The sequence below is a fragment of the Dermacentor andersoni genome, chromosome 2 (genome assembly GCF_023375885.2).
Source record: "Dermacentor andersoni chromosome 2, qqDerAnde1_hic_scaffold, whole genome shotgun sequence".
Classification (NCBI taxonomy): domain Eukaryota; kingdom Metazoa; phylum Arthropoda; class Arachnida; order Ixodida; family Ixodidae; genus Dermacentor; species Dermacentor andersoni.
Window position 1 is genome coordinate 87,633,541 of NC_092815.1, and position 24,491 is coordinate 87,658,031.

Consider the following 24,491-nt stretch of genomic DNA (forward strand, 5'->3'; position numbering starts at 1 on the left):
CACGTCATGGACTAAAAAAGCTAAACAGGAGGAAGCTTTTCTTAGGTCTCGGGCACAGCACTGTCATGGCTGTCATGGCTGTCATCGCGGGAGTATAAATGCAGAAAAAAAAAAGGGGCGCACGTGGCTGGGCTTGACTTCATTCCTGTAAGCCGGAAGGTGCCGCACTTGTACAGTAGCTGTCAGCAAGCCGGGACATGGCTAGCGAACAGGACGCCGAAGCTTCGTCTCAGTCTGCAGAGGAGCCCTGTTCGCTGCTGCAGGACTCCCGTGGACGAGTGCCGCGTGAAGAGCTGGTCGCAGCGGCGACTTGGGCCATACAGAATAGCCTGAGGAAAGTGAAGCAGCAGCTGGCCCTTGTCACGGTGAATCAGGTGCTCACCTTTGACGAAATGCACAGGAGGACCTCCGACCTGATGAGGCTTGTCGAAGAGGCGGCGCGAGGCGAGGGCGTCGACCGTTGAGCGGAGTCGCGGAAGAACGCGGCTGAGGAAGTGCCTGGTGAACGGACTCGCGTGAGTGTGAAAACGGGCAAGAGCCGCGAACTTACATGGAAGAAAATTTGCAGAAGACATTCCGCAAGTTTAGCGTGTGCGCGAGATATTCTTGAAACCATGGAATGACGTACTATACGTACTGTGTAGTTGTCACCAACGTTATGCGATGCCAACGATACTGCTCCTCGGAGCCGTCAACACCTGTAAAGCGGTCAGCCGAATAGAGAAGAGACGCATGGGAATGCCGCCGACTTGCGGCGCTCGTTTAAGCGATGGCCTCGAAGGAACACGTCGACTGCTGCGGAGTATTTTCACATGCACGCCTACATGATCCAGGACAATGCGCTCGAGGGATGCGACAGCTGTGCACCAATGCCTGTGTGTGTGTCAAGGGGTGTTGCGCCGCGAATTTCACGAACGCAAGGTAACCGGCAGCATCTTGCAAGCGAGTCTTTCTCAAGCCCATGACATTATGTGCCAATGTGACACGAGCTATAGGACTGGCTCTTCGAGCAAGAACTATCGCAAAGTTGAGCGATGAAATGACCTATGTAAAGTTTTCCATGGCATAACGTGTAACCTTTTCTGCACCGTCATCATCTTTGTCGCTATTTCAAACAGTTATGGTGGTACGTCACTATGGTTTTACGTGAAGGAGATACTTTTGACCTTGTGCTAACAATCATCCGAATAAAGTAGCAAAAGCGAATCTTCATCCCAGAAGGTATGGAATGGACGAAATTTATTTCCCTTGTAAACTAGACGAGAAATGACACAGACTAGAAGACTAGGTTTCTCTGACGCCGCGTCGCTGCACAAGAGGTGCCTAAATACTCTTGCAACGTTGTTTTACCCGTATACTATAGATAAGTCGAATCCTAAACGTGGCTTTGCGTCCTTGCGAGAATTGGTCTCGCAATGCACTGCCGTTCCCTCGCTCCTAACATTAAAGAAAGTCGCGGGCACTGCCAAGGCCTATAACAAATCGACTTCGCGAGTGACCACTTTGTGATAACGGGTGATTGCTACCATGCACCATGCGGCGGCCACAGGAAATTCGCGCCGCACTGGCAGGTTCGTGCACCTAACGGAAACGCCGAACTGGCTCAGTATGGCTGGCTGGTAGCTGCGAACGCTGTCAGTGACTTGCGTGCTTCCTCTCGGTTCTTCAGTTTTGACTCGGCAGGCAATTCAATCAGACTGCAGTCAAGCGTTCAGAGCGAATTGCATTCGCAACCGACTATCTGTCAACATGAATACTCTAGAGGGGTTTAAAAGCCCGTTATAAATAGCTATGACGTCCTTCTAGCACCTTGCGTTTGCAACAGGCCTCCTGCTTGCGTTTTTCTCGGAGCCACCAGGAAATGGACGGTGTTACTGCACGACTGTATACGGCCACATGTTTCACTTGCGCTGTTTAGCTACCCTCTTATGTGCTTGCGTTCGGGACTTATTTCTGCTGTTTAGCTGTCTCGGGCATAGTTTCCTACTATAAATACAAGAGGGAACTCTGGCGCTGCGATCGTTCAGCCATCATAGGAATAATTAATGCTTAGTGCATGGATTAGTCTAATCTTCGTGCTTCTCGCTTCAGACGTTCTTGTGGCTTCGTTTATTACGGTTTATATGACTTCATTAGCCTAAATTTCAAAGCAATCGGTACTTTTTTTAAACGCAGACGGCAATAAGACTCTGCGAACACGCATATAATGACAGCAGTTCCGCTTTTCCTGGCGTCCGTGGCGTAGGAAATGAATACAAAATGCGCCCCTGTTGTAATGGTTTAGCTATCGGGCTTGTGCACATGTGCTGTAGGTCCTGCGTTCGAGTCCTACCGTCGGACTACTTTAGTAACATCCATTTCATTATTTATAACGCAGTACTTTCTTGAATGATTACAACAAATGATTGAGGACCTGTAAGGTCCTCAAACATTTGAGGAAGTGTAAGAGCGGGGTTGAATATTAATATGCAGAAGACAAAGACGGTGTTCAATATCCTGGCAATGGAACAAAAATTCAGGATCGCCAGTCAGCCACTAGAGTGTGTACAGGAGTGCGTTTACCTGTTACTCACAGGGGATCCTGATGATCAGAAGGAAACTTATTGAATAATAGAAATGGGTTGGAGTGCATTTGGCAGAAATTATCCGTTCCTGACTGGAAGCTTTACCACTACCATTGAAAAGAAAGGTGTACAATCAATGCATTCTACCGGTGCTAACATACGGGGCAGAAACTTGGACATATAGCTATGGTGTCGGACTGCTAAGCACGAGGTCGCGGAACCGAATCCAGGCCACGGCGGCCGCATTCCGACACGGGCGAAATGCGAAAACACCCGTGTATTCACGGGTGTTTTCGCATATCTAAGTATACTTAGATTTAGGTGCACGTTAAAGAACCCCAGGGGGTCAAAATTTTCGGAGTCTCCCGCTATGGCCTGCCTCATAATCAAATCGTAATTTTCGCACGTAAAACCCATTAATTTTTTAATAAAGAACTTCGAGATTGACAAAGAAGCTCGAAAACAAGTTAAGGACCACGCAAAGAGCGATTGAACGAAGAATGTTAGGTGGGCGTAATGTTAAGAGACGGGAAGAGAGCGGTGTGGATCAGAGAGCAAACGGGGATAGCCGATATTCGAATCGACATTAAGACAAAAAACTGGAGCTGGGCGGGCCATGTAATGCGTAGGTTAGATAACCGGTGGACCATTAGGGTTACAGAATCTGTGATAAGCGAAAGGAAATGCAGTCGAGGACGGCAAGAAACTAGGGGGGGGGGGTGGTGCTGAAAGTAGGAAATCTGCAGGCGCAAGTTGGAATCGGCTAGCGCAAGGGATAATTGGATCGCAGATTGAAGATTGTAGGGACAGGCCTTTGTCCCGCAGTGGACATAAAAAGAGGCTGATGATGATGACTTTGTTGAAGATGGTCAGTTTTTCAAAATCGGGAAGCCAGAAGTACGAAGTTCAGGCAAATCCATATGCTAGCAAACCCTCGTTCCCATGCTGCACTCTGCTTGCAGCTCCCGTAGACACTAGCGCCACAGTTCCATCTAGTGATTGCATGACACTCTGTGATCTGTGGAGACGATGGAAATAGCATGCGTATGCGCACTGAGTGCATATTGTCACGGGACAGTTAATCAGCATTACCGACAAAGATGAGACCAAAGAAAGGCAATCAAGCAGCGCTTAGAATCGAGCGCGAGTTCCCCACACTGTCTCTCGTGACGTTCTTGTACATTCGTGACGTTCTTGTACAAAGGAGTATATTCCGCCGCTTCTTGGTTACATTTCTGGTGGATGTGGGGGGCAACTCCGCAGTGGTCTGTCCGTACGACCACGGACCATGCCAACATATCCACCAGCAGCTCCGCCTGTTCCTTCTCAGACGACCGCCACACCATCGGTCGTCTTGGCGTAGCCTTGTGACCCTGGGACGTTTTGCGGAACTGTTAGTGTTGACGTGGACGACTGGCTGAAAGGATACGAACTACTCGGCGCGTACAACCGCTGGGGCCATTGACGTTGAAGCAGGCACTGCGTCGTCATCTTTATTAGGTCGCGTCTTTATCGGAGTTGCTGGCGAACTATCCAGTGACAATAGTATCCATTGGTCAATATACTACACGTTGCCGCACGCATAATTGCACACTGTAGGTATCGCACACAGGACACGCAAAGCCGTAACTCGCAGGCGAACGCCGTTGTGGTACAGAACACTCCTCCACTCATTGATCCTTTCGATAGCGCTTGCCATCCTGCTTCTTCCCTTACTTCACTCTCTGTACGTTGTACACGTGTTTTGAAACCGCATATTAATAACAATGTAACTTGCATGTCTACTGCACCTTGCCACCTGTTGCATGTCTTTATTCCAACCAATGCAACGTTTTACCACGGCGTGCATGATCCCCTAAAGCGGTGCGCGGCTACATGTTGTACACGCCTGGCAGCTGATAGAGTGGGCGCACACATACCTTGCCGACTTATCTCGCTGCGTAGCGGATCACACGTTGCACAAAAATGAAACGTCCTGATTCGGAAGCTGGTCCTCACTGTACACCGACTGAAACGGCAGTGCAATGATGCACGTCTGTGAATTGCATTTGCAGCGAGCGTTTAGCTTCGCCAGCTTATCGGAAGAAAATTTTCTGTCAACTCCAGGCCTTGCTGGTTTGATTGCTATAGTGCGCTCTTTTAGAATGCAATTCGAGCAGTCGACGCCGCCATATATCGCGGGTTACATGGGAAGAAAAAGGGCTAACCAAGGGGCCCGATTTTTATTAATCATATAAGCCAGCAAACAAAGATGCCGAGAACAACACAAGGGAAATTACTTGTACTTAATAATTGAAATAATGAAATTATAAATTAATGGAATTCAGAGTGGATGAAAAAAACAAGCGACTTGCCACAGGTGTGGAACAATCCCACGTCTTCGCATTACGCGTGCGATGCTCTACCAATTTAGCTACCGCGCGGCGCCGTCTTCCCATTCACTTTCTGTGGTACTTATGTGTTACTACTAGAACTAACCGTGGGAGTGTTGGCCGCGGTAGCTCAATTGGTAGAGCATTGCACGCGTAATGCGAAGACGTGGGATTGTTCCCCGCGTGCGGCAAGTTAATTGTTTGCATCCACTTTGAATTCCATTAATTTATAATTTATTTCAAGTAGTAACTAGTATAAGTAATTTACCCTGTGTTGTCCTTGGTGTCTTTGTTGGCTTCTTATGACATGATTAATAAAAAACGGGCCCCTCGGTTAACCCTCTTTCTTCTCGTTTATTACATAACGAGGGTCTCGAATCCGGTAACATCATTGATGCCTTCAGGTAGCACGTATGGGTTTATTGGCCATGCAGTTGCCCTTTACCCAGAAAGATCACGTACTCGTGATGCCTGTGGCACAATGGATCTTCCACATCCGCCGCCAAGGTTTCTGAGTGGTGCGCTGGTTAACACTCCCAGGGTTAGTTCTAGTAGTAAAACATAAATACTCCAGAAAGTGGATGGGAAGACGGCGCCAGCGGTAGCTCAACTGGTAGAGCATGCATCGCACGCGTAATGCGGAGACGTGGGACCTGCGGCAAGTTTTTTCATCCTCTTTGAATTTCATCAATTTATAATTTCTTTATTTCAATTAGTAAGTACAAGCAATTTTCCTTGTGTTGTCTCGGTGTCTTTGTTTGTTGGCTTCTTATGATATGGGGACTATAGGTCATGTAAAGGTACGTCATCGAAGCATTTCAATTTACTGACCACGGGTATCCGCGCGACTGCCTGCAACGCTTTTTTAGAAGTCAACAGGGCGATAAAGCGACTTGTACACATGGATGCAGATGTGCCAGTTTGACAGCAGGTTAGCTTGCGCTCTTCACCATACTACCTAAATACTACATTATGCGATATCTCAAGCAGCTCTTGCTCAATGTGAGGTGGCCACCAGGCCTTACAGAGAGCGTTGTTACGAGGAACGCGCTTGCTTGCAGCGGTATACATTGTGTCGTCTATAGTGCACGGCGATCGAGTGGCCCTTATCTAATCTGGCATTGGAGTGGAAGTGACGAGACCCGCTCTGACGCTCGAGCCTGCATGTGTGGGCAGCTCTTAATCACAGATTCTCCCCTGTCTGATGCCATACTGTTTCGTCAAAGGCCTAGCGAACAGCTATAGACGCTGATATCAGTCTAATTAATGTATACGCCACAGAGCAATCGGCAAGGTAGACATCGTTTATTGGCGGGGAACGGCATTGCACCAAAACCGATAACGACCTTAACGAAGCGTCCGTACGACCTGCCAATGATGGTGTTCAATCTACACCAGTGCCCATGCCTGTAAGGGTTGCAGCTAACACGCCTCGCTCGCTGGCGTGCGAGCTTAAGTTGGCGCAGCGGAACCCCGCCAAATTTACCGACAAAGTTTGTCTCGATAGCTCAGATCCACGTCTAAAGCTCTCACTTCCGCCGCGGATGACACGAATAAAAGGAGCACATTCTTAAAGTTTCCATCATGCATACTTTTTTTATTTGATATTGTGCCGCTAAGCTTATGTGCAAGAATATGAGGTTCTCTGCCGTGCCTGTTTTCTTGGTGGTGCTTCGTCCGCGCTAAACATGTTGGTACATATGAAGAGCCAGACTAGATTTTGCTCCATATGTGCGCGAAGCCGCTTCCGAGATTTGAAGGGTCAGTGGCAGTGATAACGCGTGCGCGTGCACTTGAGCCCGCTGCATATACAGATGTTAAACCGGAAGAACCAAAAGAAAAAAATTAAATTATGGGGTTTTACGTGCCAAAACCACTTTCTGATTATGAGGCACGCCGTAGTGGAGGACTCCGGAAATTTCGACCACCTGGGGTTCTTTAACGTGCACCTAAATCTAAGTACACGGGTGTTTTCGCATTTCGCCTCCGTAGAAATGCGGCCGCCGTGGCCGGGATTCGATCCCGCGACCTCGTGCTCAGCAGTCTAACACCATAGCCACTGAGCAACCACGGCGGGTAACCAAAAGAAGGTTGCTCATCACACTGCATTCAGGCATATAACGAACGCAATCTCGGAAAATGTAAAGTATGACGTCCACAGCCGACGACCATCATTATATTAATGCGACACATTATCTGCATAATGCTTGGCAATATGCGGTAGGTAGGTTCCTCTCTCGACTCACTTTAAGAACAATAATGTGTGACCGATGTGGGAACCGAACCGCTGTCGTCGAGCATAGCAGCCGGATGCTCCTACGCTCAGGTGCTGCTGCTATGGGTGCTGCTATGCATAAGGTATTTCCGAGGTGACAAACACGGAAATACCTTATGACGAAATTATGCTCCTTGGCCTAGGCAGCTTGAGGAAAACGCGTACGCAGCTTAGGCATGCTGATGGTGATTAGGAATGCAGACTGTACTCTCAGTACGGGAAAATTTCATAGAAAGTGTTGTGTACTAGATTAGGCCACGATGGCACGCACGCTTCTCTCGTTCCAAAGCCAGCCAGCTCTTTGGATCACTCGGCACGTGCGACCCGTGCAAATTTGTCGTCGTCTTTGTGACAGCTCGCGCTTTGAGGCGCCGTGTTAGACCGCGCTATCGTCGGGACCAGCCCACTTTGTCCAATACTGTTCTCGTCGCAGCTTACACTACATAAAAACTTAGCGACGTTGCAGACTTCATGCTCGCCCAAGTTAACCAAATTTTAAATTTTCTTCGCCAAAGTACAAAGGCCATCGTCGTCTTAACATACACCACGTAAACAGTCATATGTACGTGCGAATGCATAACACGCAGTCGCTCATCACGTCACAATCCGTGTTCTCGCTTACGCTCGTCCACTACTTATGTAGATTCCAACAATCGCCATGTCATAGGCTCGCATCGAACGGCCGGCGTAGAAATAATTCCATAGCCGTCATACGATTGTCTACAACGTCGTCATGCTGACTGCTGATCCCAAAACGATGCTGAATAGCTAGGCTCCTGTCAAATGCTTCGCATGACACGGGCTCCCACAGTGCGTGGGAACTGTAATTTTTTTTTCATATCCAGCATATACAGTGGCTTCAATTCAATTATATTATACACAACATCACAATACTGTGCAGCAGCACTCCGTAACAAGCGGCTTTCACAAAGTCGCTCATATTTATTTTTTTAAATGTTCCTAATCCAGCAAATAACGCTGTCTCTAACGTCACAAAATGATTCACACCTACGCACAACATATTCACAGACACATACACTCAAACACGCCCTGCACAAGAAGGCGTATCCCACACGTAATTTGTCCTGTGGGCGGAGCCACACATTTTCTACACTCACACGAGCTTTGCGTCGCACATGAAAGGAGGTCCGTATAAAGAATGAATGTCCGAGGTCTACTCGTATTCTACACCGTTCGCGGTAGCGTTCCAGGAGCGAGATCAGGTGATGCGTCTCGATGGGGACAACCAGGTCCACGGCCCCGACATTTCGTTGTCGTCACGGTATATCACATAACGGCACGTCGATCTCCGTAGAGGGAACGTGAGGATGCTGCGGAGGAGCAGGTGCTTGCGCCCATCACTTGGTTTCTCGGTCTCGATCGACTGCGCCGTCACCAACTCGCAGGTGAGTCACTATAAACAGTGCTCGGTCACGGGCTACCGGCCGAACCCCCGGAAGTTGGGGCTGAACGGCAGGTACCGAGAGAAGGGGATCCTGTTGGCGATGAAGCTGGAACCCGGAGGATCGTAGCACTCCTTGACGGTGACGGACTCTCCCGGCCTGCTGGCGTCGCCGGCGTCCTCACCGCCGCACTCGTGCTCGCGCCAGCCATGGAGACCGCGTTCCTCCGCCGTGCCTGCAGAACGAAGTGTATGGTGAGCGAACTTGCAAAAACTCGTGGCGTGTCTCGAGTGCAGACGCGGCTCATTCGGATAACACTGTCGCGTCGACCTTCGCATGCACCTGGCAGGTATTCTAGTTCGCAGAATAGCGCAGAAATGAACTATAGTTAAAAAGTTATTCAGCGAAGTCCTTACACTGGCATTTCCAGGATACCATAAGTGGCTTGCATTGTTGTCTCGCTCGTTTTCGGGCTGACAAGAGTGGGAGGGACCTGTGGCACAGTGACTATACATGGCCTTCTGCTGCTGAGCTCAAGGTCACAGGTTTGTTTACCGGCCACGGTGACCACATTCGGACGCGTAAATTCATATGCCCGTTAAAGGATTCCAGGGGCCGAAATTAATTCGTCCCCCCCCCCCCTCCCCCTCCGGGACCGCTCACCGGGACCCCTCAGTGTTGCTTTGGGACATTAAACCGTTAAACCTCGTAATTTTATTCTACTCTGTAACAAGAGTAATGGTAGTTTCATAAATGCATGTCTATATAGTTTCTATAGTATCGCTTCTGTATAGAACTCACCAGGCACCGTGTTGTCCAGGAAGATGCCCACGAAGCCGCCGACAAACATGCTTGTGCTGAGGAGTACGCGGATCACCTGGTCCACTTCTTCGCTTCCTGTAATAAAAGTCCGACTGCGGGCTCCGCCTTCTACGAGTGAGGTGCCAGCAAACAGGCGACACCAACCCCAGCTTTGTTTCGTGCGCGCCTAAAACGGCATGCTTGCAGCATTTCCGTAAACACGCGCGACATTTACTGCAGAGAGTCACGCCGGATCAGGAGGCAAAAGAACACGACAGGAGAATCGAGTGCAGCATCTGCACGTGTGTTTAGACTCACCAAAGCGTAATATATATATAATTGTATTTGACCATTCGTCGTTCAGTGCTCTCAGGGCGACCACGCGGTTAGAATCGTTGCTCATCCCGAGAGTTGCTTGCGGACTTCGAAATGGACGGCAAATGCATACATCTGCGATATTACGTTATAGTACGGTGATTTCGCAACTAATTAAGGCCACTCCGCCGTCTACTTTAGCCGCCTGGTTCGCTAATATGGTAAAGAGAATGCACCGGATTAGGTCTTGTGTTACATCCCCGGACAAGTCTGCCTTTCGGTGACATCGACATGCGCCCCTTGGTAGTATTCGGGTGAATATTGCAAAGGGCAGGCGGGTGACAATATTTCCTTATGTGAAACTTTCTGCAATTCGTAATTTTCAGTGCAATCGACTGCAAATAAGTTTAAGGCTGTGCTGAAAAAGTCAGTTAATGACCTGAAAATCAGCTTCTAGAGATTTCGGCGGTCGCCGGCCGCGCGCTGCTTGTTCGCACTTACCCGTGGCGATAGACGTCGGGTGTCGGCGCACCCAGTCCGGCACGCACAGGCCGAGGAACAGAGATGCGCCCAGCACGAACAGGTTTCGGGACGAGTTGAGGTCCACGAACTGCAGGCTGCTCAGACCCACGGCCGAGACGACGCTGAACATGACGATGAAGATGCCGCCCATGATGGGCTCCGGTATGGCGGCGAACAGGGCGCCCACCTTGCCGACCATGCCCAGCACGAGCATGATGCCCGCTCCGTATTGGATCACCCGCCGACTAGCCACCTGCGTTTGACCGCACCCTGCAGGTTACGCGCCGGCATCGCCTTGCGACATGTTTGCGCTCCTTGCAGGGTCAATAAGAGAATTGAGGTGCTTATATTTCGCTAATACCTATCTCTTATCTGCGGTCTTCGTGAGCCATCAGCTCACTCAGAGCGGCTGTAGTGCGTGCTGCAGCAAGCCATATTATACTTCTCATTACATTTTCGTTGATTACCTTGCTAAGACACAATGAGGTTTGCTAACGTATAGCGCTTACACGACTGCCTAGAATGATACACCTGCTCCGGGAAAATGACAACCACTGGATTGTGAGACCGGCGCCAGAATTACCGAACGCGGCCTTTAGTGCCTTATTTCGGTGAAGCAGCGCACTAGGAAAAAGGCGTTCACACAAAGATGAAAGATGACGACATACGCAGGCGTTGAACTACATGCATTATTGTTTTGTTGCTCAAAGACGCGCTTTTTTTTAGTAAGCGTTTCGGTAAGCGCACGTGTTGTCGGACAGCAGCATGGCGAGGAATACAAGAGCAAAACATTAACAAATAGACGAAGATGACCACCACTGTGTGCGCTCAATATGGAATCAAATGCCGAAGTATAGCGGCGTGCTTTTTCTGAAAATGATTCTGAGGAGCAGCTGATACACGTGTCCTTCCACTTGTCGATTTCTGGTGCTTAGTTTGTTACGTTCCCTGCGCACAACCTTTGTTTTTGTGAGCGCGGGTGAGCAGCCGCAATCTCTACAGTGAAATGCCAAGTGTGCCAAATCTTTAGCTGTGCAGTGATGGCTGTGTTCCGTAAGCCTCGTATTAAGGCCATCAGCCTGTCTGCCCAATAGATATCTTGCCACAGGTCAGATGAATCGATTAACTTTCCGCTCCATGCATGCCATAGTTAGGGATTTCTGTGCTTGATTGGGCAGGAACGAGTTTCTTTCTTTTTCTCCAATGAGCTTTTTGCACAGCCCCGATAATCGCACATGTGCAAACACCCCACCGACGCCAGCTTTTCTACCTGCCTTACGCAGATTGCGGTAAACTTTGTCCATATGAGGTATGGCTACCACTGTTTTCACAGTTCATATATCACTGCGTGTGGCTCCGCCCGATTTCTTTCCGTAAGCTTTCTGCCATATTGAAACGAAGAGCATCGAGGGGTACCCGGAGTGCATGAGGCGGCTTACTTGGGTTTGTGAAGCTGACCTCACATTTGTTATCGCATAACTTTAGCAGTGCTTTTATAATTTCCCCCTTTCGTTTGAAATTTTATAAGCAATAGAGACCGAGAAGTGAGAAGACGTGTGCATCACTGCAGCTGCCCCTCTGTATCATTTTTCTGAAAAAGCGTCCCGCTATACCTGGGTAATTGTTTCTATCTTGAGCGCACCCAGTGATGGTCACCTTCGTCTATTTGTTAATGGTTTGTTCTTGTTTTCCTCGTCATGCTGCTGTCACAGCGCGTGCGCCTACCTGACTACGCGCGCCTGCCACTGACTAAACAAGCGCGTCTTTGAACAATAAACCAATAGTTGCCGTTCAGCGCCTGTGTATGTCCTCATCTTTCATGTTTGTGTGAACGTCTTTTTTCCTAGTGCGCTGCTTCAGCAAAATCATGAGTCACCAACTAGCCTATCAGTATCCACTAGGTGCCTTATAGTTGATGGTGATACTTGTTCAAACTCATACCGACGGCCGCAGTGACCGACTGGCCCAAGTGCAAGGGATCGGTCAAATTACGCCATATTTGTACCGTGTATACGTTGATAATCACGTGTAAACGTTCAATTTTTCTCCTCCTAATTATACGACCCCGTGAGTAAATTGTGTTGGGTAGACGTCGTGCATTCTCCACGACTCTTGTTTGTTTGAAAACGTAGTTATTATGTTTTTTTTTCTAGGGATATTTCTTTTCTGGACGATCCGTCCTCCGCTGAAAGTGGATGGGAAGGGGGTGACAGGTTGGGGTACCTAGGTGGTTGGAAGGTGATGGTAGGAGGGAGGCTTCTCTTTTGTTACCCTGATGGGGATCACTGATCAGGCTATCTTGATCGCTGAATATCCCCAGAAGGTTAGCCCCAAGAAATGCAGGATCCCGGACTCGACTGAGGAGGCGCGGCCATGTCATCACGAGTTTTTTTTTTTCTTTTTCATGGACAGTTACCAAATCCCATCAAACTTTAAGGTCTTTCTCCGTTGGTATACTATCATCAGCACCCTTCGTCGGCGCGCACCGTGTCAGGCAATACCGAGAATTAAAACATTTAGCGGCAGCCCGACCGTGCGCGTGTCATGTTTGTGTACCAGTGCTTTACTGCGGTTATATAGGATTCGCCACGAGGCGATTTTCGTACTAGTTTTCATTCGTCAGAATTTGGGCTTCTTCGGTTGGCTATTTAGAATTTAGAACAGCGCAACACAGGTCAGTGCTGTGTGCGTCCTCTTCTGTCCCCGTCCCGTTTCGCGCTGTTCTAAATTCCAAATTTGTTTCCGTTCAATTATGCTTCAATGGCAGCGCGAAGGACACCCAACCTTCTGCGGGAACACGAGAAACGAAACCGACGTTATACGAGCCGAGTAAACGGCAAGAAAACACGTCGGGCGTCTGTATAGAGCACCGTTCTCGATCAGCACGTTGCACGGCCACCGCGTCGCGCGCGCGTTACCTTGGTGATGCCGATGGCGCCGATGTTCTCGCTGTACGAGGTGAGCCCGCAGCCGGCGCCCCAGGCTGCGGCCAGGATGGAGCCCAGGCCCTCGACCATGATGGCGCGGTTGACGGCGTGCACGGGCGGTGCGGGGGCACCGGAGAGGCGCGCGCACGCGTGGTAGTCGCCCACGGACTCGACGACCGAGACGAGCACGCCGGCCAGCAGCCCGACCACGGCGCCCACGCTCACCGTCGGGAGCCCCCACTGGACTGCACGGCGGAAGGTATATACGATGTCGCGTGAGCGGCGGGCGCCTTGGCAACGCGGGGAGGGACGTGTATATACTCAGTCCCTGAGCTGCCGAAATCGTTTCGAAGGGGCTCCAGAACCATCCCGAAGTAGAAATAAATAAATAAATAAATAAATAATCCGGGGAAATCAACGCTAAGAACCCGTAAGGAACATTTACATCTACGCTGCAAATCAAAACGTGATCCGGTTTTGCAGCGACGGTTGTTTCGAGTGATTAAAGAAACAACGAAAAAAAGGAGGAATACAAAGAAAAAAGAGAGAATATGAAGCAGAATCATAATTTTTTTCGGGCATATGTTAATAGCAGCGGTGGACAACGGATATTATGCGGCAATCTCCCGTATGCTCCGTAATTAGCGACATGCACTAATTAACTTTCAAATAGTATAGGTCTAACGCTCATATTGAAATTGTGGACGTAAATTGTGGACCAGTGCTCAAGGCATGTTTTGTTAGCAAGAGTATTCTGACAATAGGACCAGTTTCGAGGTATGTCTCTCGCCACAGCATTGTCCCCTAATGTCATTACATACTCCCCAAAGATCTTAAGTTAATGAGATTATTAGTAAAGCTTATAAATTCTTAAATGTATTGGCGATTTCGCGCAAATTCTGACGCTCGAGATACCGCAGCTACGAAGCTTGGTCAGTAAAAATGCTCGATTTGTTCCTAATCACAAATTTTCAATAATGTAATGTACGGGGTGATCATCTTTAAGCTATTCCGGAATTTTTAATAATCCCCTGTGGCAGATAATTTTTGTCCTTGAACTAGATTATTCAGAGAGGCGGATATAACTTGCACGAGAAATCAACTAATTAAGAAAGGTGAACTAATTAACTTAATTATTTACTTTACGGCATATATGGCAATTGACGAATGGTAGCCGGTGAGCTTGCAAGACGTATCCGCTTGCAATGAATTTCCAGAATGATACCAGTTTAGAGATAGGCGCCACCTAACTCGCCGTAAAAATGCACTGTTGTTCCACTTTTAACAAAACACTCTTGTATACATTGAAGGACAAAAGCAACTGGAACGCCCATATATTTTGTCCCACTTTTCGGGGAAATAGTATCTCTAAAGTGGTGCCACCCCGGATACTTATTTAAAGTGGATACGCCTTGCAAAGCCACCGGCTACAATTCGTAAATTGCGAGCTGTGCCACAAAGTAATTAATTGAGAATTTATTTAACGAATGTTTGTTAATTAGTTGAATATGTGTTTCGATTTCCCATGCTGGTAATGTTCGCCTCTTCGAATAATCAAGCTCAAGGGCAAGAATTACGCTATCTGCCACAGGCAATTAAAAAAAAAAGATTCCTGATAACTTGAAAATGATCAGCCCGTAGTTGTAGCTGGAGCAATCGGTATGTAACGTTGACAAGCTTTATGTATCGAATACGTTAAGCGACTAACGCTCATGCCGACTCCGGACAAATACGAGAGAACCAGGAATTCACAGGCTGCTGTCACTGTACAAATGAAAATGCCGATGAGCTGCCATAGAATGCAGCGCCAGACATCGTGTGTACACTTACACGGATAGGCGACGTTGAACCAGTCGCTCTCCTTCAGGGCCCTCAGCTTGGTGTCCGTACGGGCAGCGCTCTCGGGGCCGACGGCGTTGGTGAGGGTCAGCGCCAGGCAGATCAGCCACATGATCCCGATGGTCATGATTATCTAGAGGAACGGAGGGCGGCACGGGAGAAGTGAGCTCGTCTCTCTGCTTACTCGCGCGCAGGCTGGTGGCAGCCAGCTGAGGAAGCAGTTCTATGAAATAGTCCGTCTCCGGGGCAAATATATTTAGGAGACAACAACAACGGCAGAGTAGACCATCATCTTAGTCTACAGAACAAGAATGGAGTACTGGGAGTGTTGGAAGATTCACGATTCACAGAAGAAAAAAAAAGAAAGCCAGCGAGCGAGCGAGAGAGCGAGAGCGAGAGGACGACAAGAAAAATGGCAAGACAAATGTCGTCCCTATACTTCTTTCGTGTCTCCGACTTTCTGCGCTGTAAGTTATGTGAGCATACAGTCTTTCTGTGTCAGAACGCTAATAGAAATTTTGTAACTTACTGTGAAAACAACGACATAAATATTAAATTGGCGGTTTAACGCCCCCAAACTGCACACGGTTATACTCGTATATATGTGAGAGTCATCGTAGTGGAGGGCTTCGGATTAATTTTGGCCACCTGGAATTCTTTAGCGTGCACCTAAGTTTCAGTATACTGTGCATAGCGTTCTTGCATTCCCAGCCTGTTAGAATACGGCCCCCACGGCTGGGTATCGAACCCGCGCCCTCGTGTTCACCAGCGGAACGTCATAGCCAATGAGTCACCGCGGGGGGTCAAAAACAAGAAACGACCTACGAGGAAGAAAACAGCCCGAACTCAGCCGCAGGCTAGAACCCTGCCCGAAATTGTGTCATGGGCTACACAACTGGCCGAAGCCCTAATCTGTAGAAGTGCAATCTCGAACAATATAACAGGGTGTCACTGTTTTTAAGCAACGATTCCTCACGATGCGTGGATTAGAAGCTGACATGTTAACACGAAACAACTAGCTTTCCCGTCAAGCATTTAATTTTACTGAACACTTTTATGCGGGACACATGTCACGGTTTAGCCACTACGGCGTCTTGGTAGTAATTAGGGCGTACGTTCCACTCCATGCTTCCCGAATGTGTACATTAAAAAAAGAAGAAGTCCTTTACCGAGATTCATTTTGTGGAATATCACGATGGAGACTGCTTGATAATCATCGTGTTCACTTCCTCTTTTCAAGCGTCCATGTAAAGTCGCGAGCAAAAGGTTGACGACCAATGGCTGAAATCAAGTGGCACGTGTTCGACCAATGCAGTGCACTGAAGCAATCCCACGTTGCGGAGTCTGCGCTATACATTTTCATTTTTTGCTGACGCCGTTGTTTTAGTATGTTGCTCGCAAGTGTACGTATTGCGCTTGTTCCTGTACTTCGTAGAAACTAGAATTCAATAAAATACGCAGAGAAACTGTAAGCGAGCAAAAAGTGAGCAACTGTGTATACCAACCGGGAATAGCGAGAAGAAGGCCATCCTGCGCGGCCGGTGGGGTTCCTTTCGGTGCTTGGTGCCCAGCACGGGCACGCGCACGTTGCGCAGGTACTGAGAGAACAGCGTCACCAGCGCGACAGTCCTGCGATGCAATAAGCGTAAAAAAAAAAAAGACATTGCAGTGGCTCCGCAGATTTCCGTCGTAATTACACATGCACGTTGCTCAGAGCTTGGCACACGGGTGACCAAACGTCTACTTAGACGGCATATCCTGCGAGCTCTATTAAGCCCAAGTTAACTGTTTATCTCCCCTTAGCTGAACTGTGGAGGTGTCGCCAGAGTCAGTCTCACGGTACGACATCGAGTTTATTTTTGGCCTCGGATAATTGTTACAAATTCGCGCACGCACGCACGCACGCACGCGTGCTTTCTAAGCCGCGTGGATCCCCTGATATCCATGAATACCCGGAGAAAACCACAAGCTATAGGATCATAAGAACTACCATATCCACACGTCATATTTTGAACTGCCAGGAAAACGTTTTGGACGTTTTATACTTCAAGATGCATGTGTACAGCACGAAAAAAAAAAGACGTTGACATAAGTGAAGAAAAAGCAGGACGAGCGCTGATTTCAAAGTGAAATTTATTACACAAAGTAAAGAAAAATTCACCGACGTTTACGATACTATCTCATGCAAAATTTGAGCGCATATCGCGATGTATTGGCAGGCGCGGACAATCTGTCTCGTGTGGCACGTTGAAAACGGAGCTAAGTGCGGCTCGACTGCCTCGCTAATCGGGAGATCACGAGAGGCAGCGCGTGGGTGAGGCGTGGGCGCGATTCATAGCAGCCGGCGCAGACAGACCTCAGCTCACGCAGCACTTTCATACAGACGACGCGCGTTACTCTGGCGCCATCTCGTAACCATCGTCACCGCAATTCCCGTCTTGCGCGGCCCTACGTTTCTCACGCTTTCGCCATACCCTCCTCCTTCACTTTCTTCCTCGCGCTCTCCTCGCTGTCTCCGTCTTTCATCTCCCACTGCGCTCCACGTTCGCTTTCATCTTTTGCTCTGTTCGTTTGCTCGCTTACTGCTCGCGGACGAAGCAAAATGCTGATGTGAGGTCCCGTGACGCGCCGTCCAGCCCTGCAAATCCGGATTCGATCCTTCGTCTGGATGCACCATTATGAGAGACAACGCCGACGCTCGTCGCAGGGACGGGCGACCTATGAGCTGCGCTCTAAAATTAAAACAATAACAAAGTCACCTGTACGTCCATATGCAACATGGAACCACATGCAACATGGAACCATACAAACTCGCCCAAGCTCCCACGCTTTTATGTCTGATACATTAGTCTCAGTTTGCTAACATGATTAAGCTGCTTTGGCATAGGCCAAATCATCTATCTTAACGAGAACAAACGAAGGTCCCGATGTCAGATTTAATCAAAGGACAACTGTGGTCGCACTTATTCGTCGTCGTCAATCCTGTTTCTTGTTTTTAATTCGAGGGCGATAACGAAACTCGGAGAACGAGACTTTACAATTGTCGTCGCCATTACCTTGCGAAACTTTTAATTCTGTCTTTCGACAGCGGGTGCTCGCCAAAGAGGAGGTCACCCTACAGAGCCAGTAAACGCGGACACTGTTGGGCACTCTTGAAGACTACAGAGAGACCGACTGCGGATCAGAGTTCGAAAAATTCTGCTTGACAGCCTCTCGGAAACTAAAGTCAGCGTAGGGTATGAGGCATTGGGCAACTGCGAAAGGCTGCCCAATTCGGTAGCCTTTCGGGAGGCCAGTTAAATGAATGAATGAACTTTATTGTACGAAGGGACTCCGTGTGGTTAATCTCGGGCGGAGCCCTCTCGTATTGAGACTCACTGGCCGCGGCAGGCCACTTAGTCCGGTCAGTTAAGTGCTGCGTCCGCCGTGTTAACATGACGTCCTTGCCGAGAATAAATACATAAATCAATTGAATTCTGCGGTTGTGCGTGCCAAAACCATGATCCTATTATGAGGCACACTGTAGTGAGGAACTCCATTATTAATTTTAACAACCTGGGGTTCTTTAACGTGCACCTATACAGTCTTTGCAGTTCGCCCCCATCAAAATGCCGCCGCCGCGGCCGGGATCGATTCTGCGACCTCGAGCTGGGAAATGCAACGCCACAGGCACTAAGCTACCACGGCGGGAGCCCAGAAACAATACCTACTCGATTGCATGCTTCGTACTCGCACCTATGCGAACCGCCCGTATAGTTTCGCCTGCGGAAGCGGTGTCGGTATAATGAAGGAGCGTGCGCAGAGTTGCGGAAAGGCGCTTACGACAGGGCGATGGGCCAGTTAGTCTGGGCGTGGTGCGACGCCTCCGGGAAGAGCGAGAGCCCGATGAGCGCAATGGTGGGCGTGATGCCCAATGGCGTGATCCAGCGGGTGAGCAGGCCCACCAGGCCCGTCGCGCCGGCCAGCACCTCGAACACGGAAGCGACCATGATGGCACCTTGCACCTGCGATGATGGCGCGCCGACAGAAAAAGAAAGGGAAATGAACAAAAGGTGTAAATGGGCTTATGAATGGGCGTTATGTAACCGAATGAGAAAGCTGGTTGTCTCTTTGGCTTAAGTTGGATATCCTTGCGTTAACGATAGGCGTGCTCAGCAAACTACCGCTTTCGCAGAAGTTCTGGCCTAGGCCTCTGCAGGCATTAATGCACTATTCTGATTTCTCGTCCCGTCACGGCCAATTGATGAATAATTAGCCCAATTGAGGGCGCGCTCCGCCTCTACCTGTCAAGGCAACCTTTTGTTGCACCAATTATCAGCTTACAGATCGACTACGCTATTCACGACGGAAGGCAGCCGATTCACCTGTTAGAACAACTTGTTTTATATATGACGTCATGGAACAATGTTTTATGAGATCAACACTTTCACAAGATGCTAGGATGCGTCCGCTTCAAAGCGACCAGTTGCCTTCGCCCCAAAATATCACGTACTCCTGACGCCTGCGGCAGAAAGGATGTTCCACATCCGCCGCCAAGGCTTGTGAGTGGTGGCACTGTCTAGCACTCCCAAGGTTAGTTCTAGTAGTAAAACATAAATACGCAAGAAAGTGCATAGGAAAGCGGCGCCGCGGCAGCCCAATTGGTTAGAGCATCGCACGCGTAATGCGAAGACGTGGGTTCGTTCCAGAGCCTCGCCCGGAACTGTGCAACCGTGGACAAATGTAACGCGAACGCGTTAGGCCCTATCTAGAAAGCGGTTTTTCATTTATGTTTGCATAACTTCGTCGGTGTGACATCGGCATGATTTAGGCGTCTAACGCTTAATTTGGGAACTTGCACCATACTTCAGGGAGCCGGATAGCTCGCGATGCGAAACCACTCTCGAGTTATTACTTGCAAAAGCAGACGACATGTGTTACCGCAACGACAGTCGACATTACGACGAAATGTGTGTCGGCCCCTAATGAAGGACTTGGATTGTGATTGGTGAAGTTCAGAAGCCTCATTCCGGGGATTATTTTTGTCGGGGGGGGGGGGGGGGGGGGCGCCGGGGTGGCATCGTGCTCTGGATGCCTCGCAACCGACATGACAGCCTACGTTCCGTTACACACATGGCTGTGCGCGTCGCCTCGTTCGTCTCCGCCTCGCGGTGCGCTTTGAAAGAGGACGCGCCGAACGAGGTACTTATAAATTACAGGCTTAAGCTTCGCTTAAAGACGGCGCTGGGGTGGAGCGATTGCCGGCAATTCCGGCAAGGCTGTAGATCCGCCTGCAGCCAACAACATTTTCCTCCTTGTGCGAGCTCTATGCTTTCATCAAGGCAGTTTTAATAGCAGTTGTCAGGCGATATATGCTCGCAGAGAACCATCAGTCCAAGCTCTCGGCACCAATGGCAACCAGAGCGCGAGCCTCGCGCCACAATGACGACCGCACTGCGTGCGTCTTCTTCACTACACTTTATGTTTTTTTCGTTCGCGATATATGTACGTTTGTGTATGTATGTATGTATGTATGTATGTATGTATGTATGTATGTATGTATGTATGTATGTATGTATGTATGTATGTATGTATGTAGGTATGTAGGTAGGTATGTATGTATGTATGTATGTATGTATGTATGTATGTATGTAGGTATGTATGTATGTATGTATGTATGTATGTATGTATGTATGTGTGTGTGTGTGTGTGTGTGTGTGTGTGTGTGTGTGTGTGTGTGTGTGTGTGTGTGTGTGTGTGTGTGTGTGTGTGTGTGTGTGTGTGTGTGTGTGTGTGTGTGTGTGTGTGTGTGTGTGTGTGTGTAGGCGCGCGCGCGCGCGCGCGTGCGTGCGCGTGCGTGCGCGATACCAAACACGTGGAGGACATGGCGCATTTCTGGCACTTGCCATCGCTTCTGGCGTATGCAGCCCGCAAAAGCCTGGCTTTCGAGAGAGCGAGGCATCGCCGAAGGAATAATTTGGACACCATCTATTGTCCACGATATGCCTCAAATGCCACCACAGGAGGATGGGTGTCGCGATGTGAAACGGAGATAAATGAAGATGTCATAAATAAATAAATAAATAAATAAATAAATAAATAAATAAATAAATAAATAAATAAATAAATAAATAAATAAATAAATAAATGCGTCTCAGAAAAACCCAAAGCTCCATTTAGATGCCCGTCAGAAAAAAAAAAAAAAAGACGCGAAAAATATGCTGCATGCGTTAGAGGATGAGCTCGCAGACGTACGGCGTGCTCGCCAGCGTCACTCGTCTTGGTGAGCGCGCAAGTTAGAAAGAAATAAAAGGAAAGCGCCGGATCTGTTACCACCTTTTGCGAAGGACGTTCGGATGAGCTAGAGATGCGAGCGTCATTCAAGGTGATTTACTTAACCTACCTCTACAGCCCCCCCCTCCCCCCCCCGCCCCGCCCCCCACGACTGCATCTGCGCGTGTGTGCTCTTTCCGGGACATTACCTGCCGAGGGGGACGAGGTGAGGGCTTGTCACGCGCGGATTCCCGATGCACTATAGCCTGGAGCTCAGCTCCTGCGTATCGCGTCAAGCCGTTAAAAAAAAAAAAAAGCAAAGCTCCCGCTGAAGTTATGCAACAGGTACACGGCAGGGTGGGGTCACGCAAGAATTAATGTCCGTCAGAGTGATAAAACAGAACGACACCGAGTGCAACTGTGCGCCGCCAGCGAATCTATATAAGCGCACGTACGCGCAGCTATGAGACTTCAAAGCCCGGAAGGCACGGTGTCGTCCTGCGTTTCACGACGAGTGCTCCCTCGAGATAGCTTGCGAATTACGAACGCGGAACACAGGCATCTCCGTGACTTCCGTGCGATGCGATAGCGACCGTCGATTGCACTCCTCGTTTCTTTTTTTTTTATGGGTATAGTGTACTATACTGCCGATACGTTTCGAGATCCTTCTTCAGAGATAATGCGAGTCGCGTAAACTGACTGTTCAAGTTTGAGCTGGACGTGAACCCATTTCTCCCGTTGTTTTAGTGTCCAGACGTCGTCGGCCACGGTATACAAACTAAGCTCTGAGCTTGTCTATAGTTCCAACGTGCACCCATACCCCCGAAGACAAACCGTCTGGAAGCTGTGAGCCAGGGGTGATAAAATAATGTGGTCCGCTGGTAAATAGCCTTCAAAAAAAAAAAAAAAAAACTTTATGGCTCCGATTCTTTTACTTGCTGTACTTACTAGAATTTCCTTAAGAAATAGCTGCATAATTTTCTTACGAAACATGTTCTGGTGGCACTAATAATTGTGCTACGGCGATGGCTATCAATCCGTCTACTAACTTAATAACGCTGCGCACGCGTAATGCGGAGGTTGTGGGCTCGACTCCAACCGATGATAAGTTATATCTTCGACCATTTGAATTCCCCCCCCCCCCCCTTCATTATTTTCTACATTTCAATTTCAACTACAGCTAATTTCCCCGATGCTTTCCTTGGCTTCAGTGTCTATTGACCTTATATTCATATTAACGAAATCGAGCCCCTCGGTTCCCCTTCTGCTTGGAGGGGACACTTCTTCACATCACCTGTCATCCGCCCAAACTGGTGCGTCCGCGCCGGAGAAGGGGTCAGTCCCCCCCCCCCCCCCCCTTCCCTGTTCGAGCACAGTGATGTGCCTAGCTCCCTTTAGAGGGAAAGCGCTACCAACCCCCGGATTGGTGGGACGTGATGTCACCCGTCTCCTGGCGCCGGATTGGGGGTAGGCAACTGGACAATGACAACGCAGGGGGGTTAAAAAGAGAGACGAACGCTTGGATAGATTGGCAGCTGGAACTTCATCATGAACTTATTTTTCTGTACTTCTTGCAAAACTCTTGTACATAATGTAATTAAACGTGTGTTTAAACGCCTTGGATCTCGGGCCCAGCCCCACGCTCCCTTACTCCTCCACGCTATACCACACAGCTTCGGACCCCCGGTCGCAACAATTTCTTTCAACGAAAAAAGGAAAAAGAAAAAAGAAAAACAATGTGGCATTTTAAATTGTGAGGTTTCACGTTACGAATCTGGCACGATGTGCTATAGGTTCGACGCCGTAGTGTGAGACTCCGAATTAATCTGGACCATCTGGAGTTCCCTAACGTGCACCTAAATTGAAGTACATAAGCGTTTTTGCAATTGGTCTTCATCAAAATGCGGCAGCTGCGGTCGTGATTTGAACCCGTGGCCTCGTGCTCAAAAATTTAAGTAGGACTCTTGCGAGCAGTTTTCTTGACAACTGGCCTTCCAGAGGCATACGCGTGTTCATGACGAGCAAACCTATAAGTAGTCGAGATTTCCGCTGGCAGTTATAAAATGACTGCACGATTAAATATAATTTTGAAGGCGATATATGTAAGGCTCTGCCTTACGAACTCAGACAATATCAATGGTAAGAGAATGCTTTCGAAAACAAAACGTTTTCTCCGTTTAGAGTCGAGAATGCGACGGTTCTGCTGCCAAGATGAATATTAAATATGTCCTCCAAAACAGCCCGAGACCCCTGTAGGGAAATGCGGCTCGCGAATGACCGCCATACGTTCGAAAAGCCCTTGGATCTGGTGCTGCTACTGCTGCTGTTGTTGTTGTTGCGTTTCTCGCATTCATTTCTGCTGGAATTTCAACCTTGGCCTGTATTGGTGAGTCCGAGCCGTTAGCAGAAGCCTAGCGACTGCAACTAAAGAAAAAAAAAACGAAGATATTACAATAGCAAGACGCCCCCAAAGGACCGAAATCGGGAATAAATGATCGTTGCTTCTTTTCCATTGACGTTTGTTATGCGTTAACCAGTGTTGCGGGGTGTGCGCTTATGGGCGACCTTCAACTTATCTCCAACCGGCAAGGGAGTCAAGGCTAAGCCACCGTATCAAGGCTGCCGGATCTCGCATTCTCAAACCACGTGCTTTCTTTTTTTCTTCTTGGGCTGCACGTCTGAGTGCGCAGGAAAAGAAACACGCAGGCGGTGGTAGACGGCTGTGTAGCCCACGCTTCACATGTGGAGACTTTCCAGTACAAAGTGTCTGGCTTGAGGTATCAGCGGTCGCGTTATAGCAAACATAATATGAAAATTCTCACCCCGTCATACTCATCTATTCCTAACTATAACTATTCTTGTGCGTCTGAGCAAAAGTGGGCGAGGCGTACTTCACCAGATTGCTATCCTTACTATCGCTGCCTTCAGGTAAAATGCGAGCGCATTCCCTGACGATATTGCCGTTTGACGGCTCGGAAATTCAGGTAGGCGACCTGCTTCTCAATCTTGTGAGGCCTACGGTTCAAGTATGTTCCACAAGCTGATATAATGAGATGTGTACTAATGTGGAGGAAAAAAAAAAACCTATATGACCGAAGGTATCGCTATAGTTTTCGGTCCGGTCTTGCTGACAGACAAGCTCAAATTCAGGTGGTAAATCAGCTGACAGCGCACATTTTTGGCCGAAAGAATCATTTTACTTCATATACCCTGAGTTAACA

General features: G+C 48.7%; 1 protein-coding gene across 1 annotated transcript in view; it reads right to left on the bottom strand.

Moving 5' to 3' along the window:
* Nucleotides 1-8,118: 8,118 nt before the first annotated feature.
* LOC126541677 (solute carrier family 23 member 1-like) overlaps nt 8,119-24,491 on the bottom strand; it is a 71,984-nt gene continuing 55,611 nt past the window's right edge. The window contains exons 5-11 of the mRNA XM_050188547.2: nt 18,841-19,022; nt 16,524-16,647; nt 15,010-15,151; nt 13,171-13,424; nt 10,232-10,505; nt 9,416-9,511; nt 8,119-8,849 (exon numbers count right to left, since the gene is read on the bottom strand). Of these exons, the coding sequence (XP_050044504.1) occupies nt 8,650-8,849; nt 9,416-9,511; nt 10,232-10,505; nt 13,171-13,424; nt 15,010-15,151; nt 16,524-16,647; nt 18,841-19,022 (1,272 nt within the window). The 3' untranslated portion in view covers nt 8,119-8,649. The remainder of the gene's footprint in view (nt 8,850-9,415; nt 9,512-10,231; nt 10,506-13,170; nt 13,425-15,009; nt 15,152-16,523; nt 16,648-18,840; nt 19,023-24,491) is intronic.